Source organism: Tachysurus vachellii, chromosome 12 (genome assembly GCF_030014155.1).
Source record: "Tachysurus vachellii isolate PV-2020 chromosome 12, HZAU_Pvac_v1, whole genome shotgun sequence".
Taxonomy (NCBI): Eukaryota; Metazoa; Chordata; class Actinopteri; order Siluriformes; family Bagridae; genus Tachysurus; species Tachysurus vachellii.
Genome location: NC_083471.1, coordinates 4,075,933 through 4,090,932, shown reverse-complemented (window position 1 = coordinate 4,090,932; position 15,000 = coordinate 4,075,933). Strand labels below are relative to the sequence as shown.

The 15,000-nt window shown below is 40.2% G+C and overlaps 1 protein-coding gene across 1 annotated transcript in view; it reads right to left on the bottom strand.

Annotated features, from left to right (window-relative positions):
* The window catches only part of bach2b (BTB and CNC homology 1, basic leucine zipper transcription factor 2b), a 98,960-nt gene that overhangs the window by 11,168 nt on the left and 72,792 nt on the right, over window positions 1-15,000 (bottom strand). Inside the window, exons 2-3 of the mRNA XM_060883268.1 lie at window positions 14,712-14,966; window positions 1-803 (exon numbers count right to left, since the gene is read on the bottom strand). The exon at window positions 1-803 is cut by the window's left edge and continues 640 nt beyond it. Coding sequence (XP_060739251.1) covers window positions 1-803; window positions 14,712-14,954 — 1,046 coding nt within the window. The 5' untranslated portion in view covers window positions 14,955-14,966. The remainder of the gene's footprint in view (window positions 804-14,711; window positions 14,967-15,000) is intronic.

Genomic DNA, 15,000 nt, shown 5'->3' with positions numbered 1-15,000 from the left:
TCTTTGGGGAAGGCCACAGGCACCTGTGAAGGCCTGTAGTCCTTTTTGTGCTCTCCCTGAGTGCTTGCTTTGACCTGGTTGCAGGCCAATCTGCTGTCGTTAAGCTGCTGGGAAGTGTTGGCAGGCTTGAAGAGACCATGCAGTCCATTGTCATCCAACTCCATGTCGGCAGTGTCATTGTCTTTGTCCCTGCCATCATCCTCATCGCCTGACAGACCCAATGTGATGGGTTCATCCTCGCCCTCCTGCGGCTCCTGCTTGATGTGAGTCACAGCTGGCCCGCTGAGCAATGTGCTTGGGAAACCTGAGGTACTACTGGTGTGTGAGGAGCTCTCGTTGCTGTTGTGCTTACTACAAGCCCGCTGGTACTTCCTGTACTTGGGGCACCGTGGCAGATCCGAGGTGACCTGCTGTTCCGAGTCCACTTGACCATCTGGGAAATCAGCGCTGGCTACAAGCCGCTCATGGTCTGGCCGCCGCAGAGCATTGAGGGCATCGGGATGGCGACGGGAGCGTGGAGAAGCAGCCCAAGTGACCGGTGCATTCGTCGTCATAGCTGATGCCTCAGCTTGCATGTTCTCATCTTCTGAATGGTTGCTCTCCGGCGCCACCTTTTGACAGATCAAGGCCCCATCTTCCTCACTCCGCAGCTGTGCCTCCAGGAAACGGAAGCAGGAATCCTCTAGGTTGTGCATGCGAAGGAAGTCTGCACAGCGTATCACTTCCTGGATGTTGTCACGGCTGAGCAGCAACTTGGCTGTGTAGGCAAACTGCAACAATGGAGCAAAGCCCCTGGCAGTGACCTGCACACACAAACACACAAAACACAGTGGAAAATGTTAATGATACAATCAGCAATGCCATTGTTCTGTGCATTTGGAGTGTGCAGAGGCAAACTGACAGGTCTAATGACCATCAACAATAATCATACATTAGGTCAGCACTGAATGTTCTACGGTATAAAATAGCCGAAAATAGCAGCAGCAGACCAGCAGGTAACAATCACCCAAATTCCACCCCTCGTCCCAGACTGACTATTTTCTGTCCTGGTCTGGACTTTTTCATCATCTGACTGGCTGAACAGATGGTGCCCCCTGCCTAGCCTTGGTGGTATGACAGTGCAAGGAGTGAGGACCATATGGAACTGTCTGGGCACTGTCAGGGCAAATGCATTGGGCATGAGCGATGGATGAAGAAAAGGGATTGAAACCTGTCCTTTGAACCCAGTGCTGGACATTAGGGGAATATCTGCAAAGTCGTGCTGCTTTACAGTACAATATTAGTGTACAGACCTAATGTGAATCTGGGTTAAGAATCAGGTATTAATCAGTATCTGGAATTATTTAGTACATGCATGAAACAAAAAGCAGTCGCTATTGTTTTTGTTCCTATTGCCCCTCTCAAAATTATATTATTGATGCTCAGAATTTAACTGCCGTTCATGTCTCATCTAACACCATAACCTTTTTATAATAAAAACATAAAAATGTATGCAATTTGTATGACAGAAATTGACATTGGCTCGGCCTGTCTGAGATGTGAGTCATGATTTGGCCCAGTGTTCTGCCTATGAGCCACACACTCTACTAGGTGTTCTCTACTCAGTGGAGTATTGCAATGACTCAACTTTGATCTGGGCCAGTATTGTTCCATATACAAAGCGGTCTCTTTTTTCTGCCTGGGTGACATAAAATCTGGCAACGTGACTTATCGCAGTACAGAGTCTCAAGAGCACTGGAGAAACACTTTGTTCTGAATAGCGCTGGAGAAAGCCGTCTTCACTCGCTGTTTGGACCTATTGTTTACACAGAGAGCTGTGCATGGGAAGGCTCGCGGAATTGCGAGCATACTCTGGCTGGTTGTCCTCAAGAGCCTGAATTTGGAAAGATTAATAAGCACTGTGAACTGCACTGTTAGCTGTGTGTGAATATTTCCATGTGGAAAAACATGAAAATGTGGAAGGAGAACAAAGCCAGATCCAGGCAGAAGGGAATGCCTGAACCTGGTGAATCATTTGCAGAAATATGTATCTAAACATTACTCACACCAGGACAGGACAGGATACTCATACATACACACACAGTGCATCTGCTTTACTATATACATTCTGACTCAAACGTGCAACAATGTCCAGCACTGGATAAGCTACTTAATATGTACCTAGCTTAGCAAAGAACCCTATCATTCAATCACACACACAGCTTAGCAAATAATTACTCCATATTTTCTTACTAACGTGATCAAAATGAACTCTTTAAATTGTTTAATATCTAACAGCACATTCAGAAATACCAAAAAATCCCTCACTCTCATATCTACATGTCTTTCCTATAAGTTTGATTTTTGATTATAAACTAGTACCTACACACGATATGATTTAAAGTCAAGTAATGATTCATAACTCATTAATAAAGTTTGGTCCTCACACCTGATCCCAGGAATAGAACTTTTTCTAACTCCAGTAACTGAATCAGAAAGTGAAAATTATCAACGCACCTCGTCGTTTATTACGTTCTCAAGCCAAAGCAACTGTAAGACGTCATAGTAACAACTCATGGGGCATTTGTAGTGGACTCTAAATAATAATAAATAATAAACGTGTTATATTACGTATAACTTTGAGATGATGAAGTTTACCGTCATTCGATGTTTTACGGAAGGAGTCTCCAGTACCATTGATTTGAAATTTTATCTATTTATTTATTTATTTATTTATTTATTTATTCATTTGTTTATTTATTTCTTGCGTTAATACACATATACTAATAGCCATCTGCATATTATATTCATAGTACATATATATTAATCTGTATATTATATTCATAGTACATATATATTTATCTGTATATTATATCCATAGTACATATATATTTATCTGTATATTATATCCATAGTACATATATATTAATCTGTATATTATCTTCATAGTACATATATATTTATCTGTATATTATATCCATAGTACATGTATATTCATCTGTATATTATGTTCATAGTACATATATATTAATCTGTATATTATATTCATAGTACATATATATTAATCTGTATATCTTCATAGTACATATATATTTATCTGTATATTATATCCATAGTACATATATATTTATCTGTATATTATATCCATAGTACATGTATATTCATCTGTATATTATGTTCATAGTACATATATATTTATCTGTATATTATATCCATAGTACATGTATATTCATCTGTATATTATGTTCATAGTACATACACATCTGTAAATTACTGTTTATAGTAATAGCCATATATTTTGTTACATCCTTCTGTAGATTTCAGTAATAATTATAGCCATCTGTATATTATGTTCATGGTACACACACACATAGTACAAACTACTTCTATACTACCACTTTATTTAACTTATTTAAATCTTGTAAAAACTGTATATCCTGCACTCGCTACTATTGGACTCTGGTTAGACCTAAACTGCATTTCGTTGCCTTGTACTTGTACATGTGTAATGACAATAAAGTTGAATCTAATCTAATCTAATCTAATCTAATCTAATAAAAACTAATTTACAAGTAGCTTGTGTAAACAGTGACCGCAGCAAAATCCGATCTTGATTCTGAATCTCTCCACATGATACCATTTAATAGAAACCTTATTCTCTTCGTGCAACCATTCCTGAGCGTATGATGTTATCCGATAAAGACAAGCTTGTGTTTGTTGGATATAAATCTTAATCTGTAAAGCGAAGCTGGATATCAACAAAGGAGTGCAAGAAATGTGTGTCTGAGGGAGAGAAACAGAGTGGGTTGGGATGATGTCATTATGGAAGGACATTCAGTCCTGTTTGTAAATTCGCTCCTGAAATTAGAGATTACAGCACGGCAGCATGAGGATTTTCCTATGTACATGACAATTTTAAGTCTTAAACACATCTCACGGGCAATAACGAGCAGCAAGGCGGGCATGACCGTCTGGCTTCCAGTAGGTAACTGTAGGAGCTGGCAGAGAGAGAGAGAGAGAGAGAGAGAGAGAGAGAGAGAGAGAGAGAGAGAGAGAGAGAGATGCAGACGGGGTGAAAGCAGCAGCAGTGATCAGTCATTGTTGAGAGGAAGCTGCTGACTCGTAATCTCTGGTGGGGGATGGAAGTGTGTGTGTGTGTATAGAAATGGGGGAGGGAAGAGCTGACTGGACACACATGAACACGCTAGCAGTGTAACAGAGCTAAAGAAGAAAGGATTAAAAAGAAAAAAGAAGGAAAGGGAAATAACTAAGAGTATCTTTCTCTCTCTATCTTTCTATTTTTTTGTCCTATCTCTCTGGGAGAGCAGAAGTGCTGAGCGCATGCTGGATCTGCTTTCAGCTGACATCAGCAGCTGCAGCCCACAGCAGCACATCACTATGGAGCCTGCACCATCTGTGACACACATACACACACATACACACCATCCTTTCCTATCCAGACACACCAAATCAGAGAGAGATTGGGAATGAAGGAGGAGTAATGGGTTTGAGATATAGTGAGAGGGATAAAGGAGAGACACGCACACACAAGACATAAAGGCATCCACAGATCACTACGGTGGAAAGAAAATGAGGAAATGAAAGACGATTACTGAAGAAACGTGGGGGAAATTAAGGAAGCGAGGCTCATTAACAGAAAGACTTTGACATATGAAGCGCCGTGCTCTTAACAGCGACTACTATACGTACACAAAGACCCCCATATATCAGCGTGACAGATCTGGGTCATTTATTCTAATCTAGAGCTGCTTTCCCTCTTTCTCTCTCTCTCTCTCTCTCTCTCTCTCTCTCTGTGTCATTTTTTCCCTAAGTGGTCATATCATAGTAGGAAATAATATAAAGAGACCTCACAGAGCATGACAAAACAAGGAGGAATCCCGCCAAAATAACCCTTTTCCATAAACCGATCATGGAATGCAGTCGACCCCCAAATCTCTCTCTCTCTCTCTCTCTCTCTCTCACACTCACACACACACAAACACAATCATCTCACCCCACCCTATCACTCTACATACTCTTCCGCTTGAACTCTACTATTCTCCTACATCACCCTTTTGGTCCTCTACAGCGGAGACGTCTAATTGATGCAAACGCGCTCGGGCGAAATTCCTGCATGTCATGAATGCTAACGAGTCAAAAGCATGCATGACAATGATGCTGAGTGCACACACACAGACACACACACACACACACACTCACACACACACGCACACAGCAGCGGCACAGGAAGATAGCTGAGACATAAATTCTGCTGACTAACATGACTAGCCATCAAATCCAGACTCATTATGTGACTCACTTCATTATTTTCTGTACATCCTTTCCAGACAAAAGGGCACAATTGTGTTCAGATGAGTTTCTAATCCCAAGATGACACAACTGACCAACACCAATAAAACAAAGTGTAAACAAAGCATCAATAAATCAAAGTAGACTGTATAATATCTATATATATATATATATATATATATATATATATATAAAAAATCTGTGCTGTATATTGATAGCGTAGCACAATAAGACAGCACACGTTCACAAGCTACAAGAATATCTATAAATCAATATTAAACTATATGAATCATATTCAAGTCAACAGCCTTAGAAGAATTTTACATCTATTTGTAATTTACATCTATTTTGTATATTAACAACCCATTTCGCTTATAGCTGCGGAATAGCAGTCGAAAAATTTTGAGCTTTTTATTGTAATTGTAATGAGTCTGTCTGTGTTTTGCCCTGTTGCTGTCTGCTGTCTGCCTTGCTGTTAATTGTTTGCTCCGGCCCACACATTTGTTACCATGGACACTAATTGCACTCTATCTCCCCCCCAGGTGTGTCGTCTTAGTCTCTGATTTTCTCTGCGTTGTGATTGGTTCCTGTTTGTTATATCTACTCTGTTTGTTCACTTCCCTGGTGTTGGTCGTTGTTGAATGTTTATGTTCCTGTTTGCTCAGTGTTCTGCCCTGTTTTGCCTGCCCGTCTGTTTGCCTGTTTCTTGTTTTGGATTAATAAAAGACTGAACTGCATTTGGATCCTCACTCGCCTTTGCCTCACCGTGACAGTAATATTGTTGTAATATTGTTTGATATTGTAATATTGTTTTCATTGTTCTAACCATTCATTTTTTAAGTTTTTTATAACGACTGCTATGGTCAGTCTGCACATTCAGAATCATTTTAAACACATAAAAAAAGATAAAATCCGAATAATGTTCGCTTCATGAAGATTTTGGTTCTTCGTTGAGAAGAGACCGACCCTGTGAGGATCCTGAGGTATCGAGCGATATAAAAGCTCCAGCTGAATTCTGATCCATGAAGATTTCAGACCTTCAAAGAGGAGATGCCAACTCCATGTGGTCCTTGAGGACAACAACCTCCTCGTCAGTACTGTCAGACTGTATCTGACTGTAAAAAGGACATTATTCATAATAACACCCTCTGGTGGGGGGGCATGGTGGCTTAGTGGTTAGCACATTCGCCTCACACCTCCGGTTTCCTCCCCCAGTCCAAAGACATGCATGGTAGGTTGATTGGCATCTCTGGAAAATTGTCTGTAGTGTGTGATTGTGTGAGTGAATGAGAGTGTGTGTGTGTGTGTGCCCTACGATGGGTTGCCACTCTGTCCAGGGTGTATCCTGCCTCGTTGCCCGATGACGCCTGAGATAGGCACAGGCTCCCCGTGACCCGAGATAGTTCGGATAAGCGGTAGAAAATGAATGAATGAATGAATGGACACCCTCTGGTGTTTTTAACAATTTATAATCACACCCTCCAGTGTCACCTAAATGAGGATTCACGTTAGGTGTCTGGTTCCTCTCGAGGTTTCTTCCTCTTACATCTAAGGGAGTTTTTCCTCACCACAGTCACCTCAGGCTTGTTCATAGGGAATAAATACAAACACGTTTAAATATGTCTAATATAAATCTTGATCTCTTGTATAATATTACTCTTTGTATATTAAACTTTTTGTACTACATTTCTTGTGTTCTGTAAAGCTGCTTTGACACAACGTCCGTTGTTAAAAGCGCCGTACAAATAAAACTGAAAAACCGAATTGAATAAATATCAATTGCTAGTATAATCTAATAGAAATCTGCAAATTTGAAGAAGAGATGACTTCACACTCTGGGGTTGGCTTTTTACTCTGCACAAAAGCTGTAACAAAGGACAATAAGAGCACACGCTGAGTTCGACTCAGGAATGTGATTTCCCTTTTAATGAAGTGCTTACAGCACATCCACACACCGTCTCACGCTGCTCTGGTGGTGCTGAGGACTTCGCTTTGTTTGAGGATTAAATCGGAGTGTAATAAATAATCCCTCCAGACTCTAGATTAACTGCAGAGCTACAGACAGTGAGAGGTCGCGACCTCGGCATCCCCGGCGCGAGGACTTCCTCTGCGCCTCCAGAGATCTCACAAGGGGTCGCACTCTCTGAAACACCGAACTGCTGCTGTTTTTTGTTTTAGCCGAGCAACACGTCCTTCCTGTCTCACAGCTGCTTAACGTGTGTGTATGAGAGTGTGTGTGAGGAAGACAGAATCCTTCTCCCTTTTCTTCTTTGTTTTAGTCTTTCTTTCTCTCGTCTCCCGAGTCTCTGCCTCTTTCCTGTATCTGCCTACTGACTATAAACACTGCGTGCTTTGCAACACCTGGACTTTCTTCTGTTTTATTCTTGTTTATTCACTTAAAGTGCTGCAGACAAAACAAAACTCTAAAGTATTAAAAAGGGGTTCATCAAAGACATATATTATTGTATTTAAGGACTCGAGAGACTAAATAAGTGCTTTATTAAAGCGCAGGTGCACTCTGAGAGTAAACCTGTTCAACCTGCAGACTCATGCCTTCACATGTGAACTACTTTAATAGATCTGAATATTAATTAGACTAAAATCTTTATATCTCAAACAAAGATATGTGCTAGCAGTCGCGCTGCATGTAGTCGCATGTTTTAAACTACAGGAAGTGGTTGCTTTCTTAAACAAAGAATATTAAGAGGCAAAATAATCACACTATAAATATTTATCTGCAGTCTATTTTCTAATCACGTTAAAAGTATCTCCTCGCTGCCGGTGACCTTAATAAATCTACCACAAGCCCGAGCAGGATAAAGCTCTTACTTCAGATGAATCATATCAAAGTAAAGTGGAAAGCTTCCTATTCACTACGTGCTCACTATATAGCGAATGACAGGATATGACACAACAGCCTTTTAAAATCTTATATACTGCACAATATTACTTAAATAAAACCTTATAAACTGCATTAAGAGACAAAGTAAGAAACTTTGTATATCAGAAAAACATGGGATAGTAAATAAGGGGTGAGCAAAATGGCAAAAATGATAGAAAGTGTTACTAGGATACAGAATGTGTATCACATTCACACACACACTCTCATTCACTCATGCAATCACACACTACGGACAATTTTCCAGAGATGCCAATCAACCTACCATGCATGTCTTTGGACCGGGGGAGGAAACCGGAGTACCCGGAGGAAACCCCCGAGGCACGGGGAGAACATGCAAACTCCACACACACAACGGGAGACACACGGGAATCGAACCCCCAACCCTGGAGGTGTGAGGTGAACGTGCTAACCACTAAGCCACCGTGACCCCAATGTGTATCATAATATCCAGTTTTCATGAAAAACTGTTAGAAATAAGAACACACTCGTCGACAATAAATAAACACATTCATAATAATGTAAAATATATTCATTCATAAAATTTGTTATACATTATATATTTAAAAAAATCTTAATTATAATATTAATTCCTCATATTCATCTATTAAAATAAATGTCAAATATTTAACGGAATAAAAAAGGATAAAAAATCATTTAATTTAGTACAAAAATAATTAATGAATGAATTGTAGGCCTTTTTTTGCACCCAAAACCCTAACAAAACAAATTATAAAACAATACATCAAAATCCACAATATTTCAGAAAACTGTATTATGTAATATTATGCATTATGATTTCAATCTCATAATATCATCCAAAGCTAGTCTTTGCGAGTGTGGCAAAATGTGTGGAGACTTTGGATTACAGATCTTAACCCATTGACAATGAGTGTGTGTGTGTGTGTGTGTGTGTGTGTGTGTGTGTGAGAGAGAGAGAGAGAACCATTAATACCTGCCTAACATTAACCTTTTCAACTCTTCTTAAATCCTCAGCTCTTACAACTTCTTTTCCAAATAAGGCCTGGCTGTCAGACAGACCGGAGAAAAGGATTAGTCTTTATTTAGTTTGACCGAGTCATGTCCTCGGATTCCTCCGAAAACCACACACTCATTGCTCGTCATCAACAGCAGCTCTAATCGTGTCATACCTCGGCTAACAAGTAATGAAAGGTGCTTTAGGGCGAGGTTGACAAGCAAGCAACTTCCAACGTTAGCTTCTGGTGTGATGACTAGCACATACCTCCTTTTGCAGCTCAGCTGTCAGTCTTACAGAACAAAACCTTGCGAGTGTACAGCCAAAGGTTAACACAAAAAACTTCCTCGATTGTATTGAGTTCAATTCAATCGACTGATTATTTTACCGTCCGTTTCAATGAATCGAATATCCAATTCAATCGATTCAATCTCTTTAAAACAACAAAAAATGTCACAACTATTGTAAATTGAGAATATTTATACGTTATTAGTTTTGTTGTAGCCTCTAAAACATTACAAACAAACTCAATGTAGTCTTACGTACAGTATGAGTGCATTATTGGATTGACTAATGATTCACTGATCCGATTCAGTGAGTGAGTCAAGTGCGTAAACTGTTCAATATTTAACCCGGACAAGTTTGTTTTCTTTGGAACTACAATAGATGTAAACCAGTGTGTACAAACGCAGAAGGTTTGATTCGGATCGACTTGCGGCTAATTCAATCGAAAGAATCTTTTTACGATAGAACGATTCGTTCGGGACTTATTTTAAACCCACAGATGCATTTCCTCACATCCATAATCAGTTAAAAAGATAAAAAAATTCTGTCAAATCAGATGTAGATTAAATCAAAGACGGAGCAGTGAAAAGTGTGCGAGATTTCATCGAACCGCTTTCCTGAGAATATTCAGTTTTAGGGCTAATGTAAAAGGTGATGCTTCTTTCTTTCCCCTCCACCTCTCCGTCACTAAACGCCCCTGGGAGCTAAAATATGCAAAGTCTAAACACGTCTCTGGGTTGCGATAATTACTTCAGCATGGCACACACTGAAAGAAAAAACTCTTTCTTGTCTGAAATGTTAAGAATGTTCAGTTACTGTAGTGAATGCAGCGAGATGGTAAAGCTTTTAAAGACGTTTCAGCACGTGTGTGTGTGTGTGTGTGTGTGTGTGTGTGTGTTTAACAGTTATAATAATTTATTCTCAACTGTTGCATTATTATACTGTTGTGAATTACAGTGATAGTTGATTAGACTGTTAAGCCGGTGTTGAAGTTTGTCACAATGCTTCTGTACCTAAGTAAAATAAATTCCACCGATCTCCAGTGAAACACATCAAACTACACAAAACCGAGCCAGATTATCATCCGAATTCTCACTAATCCGCTTTTATACTTTTTAAAAGCCGTAGCAACGACCGAACGACGTCCGGCTATCACCGATGAAGCCTTGGAGCTCCCTGTGACCTCCTTTTGACAGAAACCATATAAGCAGACCTGTGTGATAAGGTTCCTCTTACTTACTCGCTCACTGCAAAATTAAAGAAGGTTCTCAGCAAGTCTATGGTTAAAGAAATCGTGCATGGGTTGTTGGTGTGTTTTAATTGTCCAATCCAAAAAAAAACAAAAAAACTAAATTGATTTATGTTTATATGAAAAACTAAAACTGCCAAATTTTTCCTTTTGGTTGTTGCAGTTAAACTCAGGGTTGGGTTTAGACACCGCATTCTTTTACTACAGTAACGCAGAGTTCAATGCTAAACCCTGTGTCAAAACAATACAGTGTGTGTGTGTGTGTGTGTGTGTGTGTGTGTGTGTGTGTGTGTGTGTGTGCGTGTTTCAGTGGTGATGGAATCCATGTGGCCACTGGTATGTAGAGTTCCAGTGCTGAATCACTCACACCACCACAAACACACACATGCACGCACACACACACACACACACCAAACATTGCTGAATCACAGTGACACAGCTTAGCCAATGTGCCTTGACTGTGGCACACCACACACACACACACACACCACACACACACACACACACACACACACTCCTCCCTATCTCTTTATCTATCTAAGACCGAATACTGGAATCAATCATAATCCTCATGAATGTGTATAAGTGCATCGTGATATGCTCTTATTAACCTGCCCACGCGTTCGGTGTTTTACCTACTAAAGAACACCGTCATAAAGTCCTACTTTTTATCCAGGTATTGTGTACGTCTGTAAATCAAACATAATTCTGCCTGTTATTTTATAGTATATAAAAAGTATATAACTGGAACTTTACAAAGCAGTGACACTGGAGACTCCTTCCAAAGAAAATATTAAATATTAAATATAAAGTGCCTCTGCTTTAAACAGTGAATCAACACTTTCTGACCACCAGTTTATATATAAAATATAGAAATATTTTACTTAGACCAAGCAATAAGCCCAATAGCTTCAGTACAATCTATAACCATGTTATAAACATGTTATTTGTAGTGTATAAACATGTCGTACAGGAAATGTTTAAAACCTGCATCACCTGATTGTGTAACATCACAAAGAATCCTAAAGAAGCAGAGAAGAGATTCATGCTTGTGTTCAGAATCTAACAAAGAGCTGCTTAATAGCTTCTCTCTCTCTCTCTCTCTCTCTCTCTCTCTCTCTCTCTCTCTCTCTGCACACACTCTGGCTAACACCAATGATGTCACCAATCCAACGCAGCCCCTTCTGTTCAACAATAAACAAGGTCATCTCGACGAAGTAGAGAGAGAGATTGAGAGAGAGAGGGAGACTGAGAGAGAGAGAGAGAGAGAGAGAGAGAGAGAGACTGAGAGAGAGAGAGAGCGAGAGAGAGAGAGAGAGAGAGAGAGAGAGCTCAGCAGGTCGCATGAACACGGATGATGGGGAGGGGAGCTTTCACAGTCTTTGGTCTTTTGTTTCACATTTCATCTGCAGGAGATATTTTTTCCCAGCCTTCAGTTGATCTTTCTAACACGTTGGTTTTGGTTTGCAACATTTTTTAGAGAGAGAGAGAGATGGAGAGAAAGAGAGAGACAGAGAAAGATGGAGAGAGACAGACAGAGAGTGAGAGAGAGAGCGAGAGAGAGAGAGAGAGAGAGAGAGAGAGAGAGAGACGGAGAAAGAGAGAAAGCCAGAGAGAGACGGAGAGAGAGACAGACAGAGAGACAGAGAGATGGAGAGAGAGAGAGAGAGACGGAGAGAGAGAGAGCGAGAGAGTGAGAGAGAGAGAGAGACAGAGAGAGATGGAGAGAGAGAGAGAGAGAGAGAGAGAGAGACAGAGAGATGGAGAGAGAGATAGACAGAGAGAGAGAGAGAGAGAGAGAGACAGAGAGAGATGGAGAGAGAGAGAGAGAGAGAGAGAGACAGAGACAGAGAGAGTTGGGATATAATTGACAAAAAAAAAAAAAAAAAGAAGCAAAAAGGGACAAAACACATCCACTAACTCCTTGTAAATTCCTGAGACATGAAATTAGTCTGTGTGTCAGTTTAGTGCCCAAAATATTTTAATCTGTATCTACACTTAGACCCCAAGTGGGTGGAGCCTAATTCCCTAATTTAAAACAAACAAAAAAAAACTAAACTAAAAAAACACCTAAACACTTCGTGAGATATATTTTCAGTTGAGTTCTGGAGATTTACTGCAGAAGGACAGATCTCAGAACTGTGAACACTGCCACAAAGCAGCTTTACACAAATATTCCATTCATGAATTCATCGTCATTTCCCTTCATCGCTGTCATATTACTTTAATAATTTAATCACATAAGACTAATATTAATCATATCAGACGCTGTTCCAAGTCTCACCAATCTTAAATGGATAATAGAATTTCAAGTGAACGGACACAACAGGTCCTAAGTGTCTACTCTATTAAGCACCACTGTGTAGTGAGACATGATGACAAAGATATTCAGTACTTAAATATGGACAAAACAAAAACAAGAATAATAAAAAATAATAAAGTAATACAATTTTATGTTAATTCTGCTTTTCCACCAGGTCCTGGAGCGGGTTAAAGCTGACAAGCTCCTGTTTTTCTGCATCGATATCTCAAGTTCTCACTCTGTGCTGTAGGTGAGGACAAGCTCTCCGGGGTTTCGACCCCCCCCCCCCCCACACACACACACACACCCCACACATCACGTGTCGCTTTTTCCGCCGTTCGCACTCACACCTGGGCGTCGGAGAACGAGAAGAATAAATTACGAAGGGCATTAAACGTGAAGGGATCATGAAACTTCACAGGGTTCTGCCTCCCTGGGGACACCTCATATTACTTACCAAGGTTAGCTCAAGTTATGAAGAACGTTCCAGAAAACGATGGATCTTATTGAAGATTTTTTTTCTTCTTTGCGTCCTTGTTAGCAGCCCGTTGAAAAGCAACACGGTCTGAGACAGACGTCTTTTGTGTGATAGCTGTGCATGTTAATGAGCTCTCGGCAGACTTGTGTGACACGGAGACACAAGTGAAATGTGTTTCCAGGTTTAGATCATATCTACAGCCTGCTCTGGGCTTGTGTGAGTGTGTAGATTTCAACCCACAAGTAACATGTGTACAGAAAGTAAAGAGATAAACAAAACGGAAATGTATACCACTGAACGAACGGCTGAAAACTGCCCTTCTGCTAAAACGTTATGGTTTCCATAGTAACAGCAATCTGTTCTCGTTGGAATACGTTATTGTTTCCATAATAACAGCATTGGAAAATCTGCACTCGTTTCAATATGTTATCGTTTCTATAGCAACAATATTGAGAAATCTGCGCTCGTTTTAATACGTTATGGTTTCTATAACAACAGTATTGAAAAATCTGCACTTGTTTTAATAAGATTTCATTTCTATAGTAACAATATAGAAAAATCTGCGCTTGTTTTAATACGTTATCGTTTCTATAGCAACAATATTGAAAAATCCACACTCGTTTTAATACGTTATCGTTTCTATAGCAACAATATTGAAAAATCTGCACTTGTTTTAATAAGTGTTCATTTCCATAGAAACAATATAGAAAAATCTGCGCTCGTTTTAATGTTATCTTTTTTCATAGTAACAGCATTCAAAAACGTGTTTTTGTTTGAATACGTCAGTGTCTCCATAGAAACAACATTCCAAAATGTTTCCATGGTTATCATTGTGCGTTACTCCTGACACATGCTTGTTCTTGTCTGTACACCAGCGACGGTGATGACTCCTGGAGACGATATAATAAAGAATCCTTGAGGGGAATCGGAGTGAAACTAGAGCCTCATCCTCATGTGGGTGACACCAGTGAGTGTGACTATAGATCATTTCCCTTCTATAACTTTACTGTGTACTATAGTCAAGTGTAAACAGGGGCTTTTGAATAGGAACTTATGAATATGCAAATTACCCATTAGCATAATATGAAGTTATAACATGTTCCCTGATGGACACTTGAGCACAAAACTGATTAAATCACTTCCAAAGTCCAAAGTCAGCTCCATGGTTTCTAAGTGGAAATATCTACAATAGTGTCAGGACTAATGTGTGTGTTCTCCCGTGTGTGTTTGTACCTCATCGGGCATGGTGAAGATGAGCTCGTTGTCACCGTGTGCCACCAGACCCTGCAGGAAGTATCCGCTGCAGGCCGCCAGCACGGCGCGGTGGGCGCGGAACTGCTTGCCCTCCACCTGCACTGTGACATCGCAGAGCAGACCGCGCTCACGCTGCTCGTTCAGACCCAGCAGGAGGTTGGAGCAGTGCACCGTCGACTCATACACGTACATCGGGCCCTCCGGCTGCTCATCCACGGACATACCGCACACACCCTGAGAGAGACAGACACGACATGTCCGTTTTTAT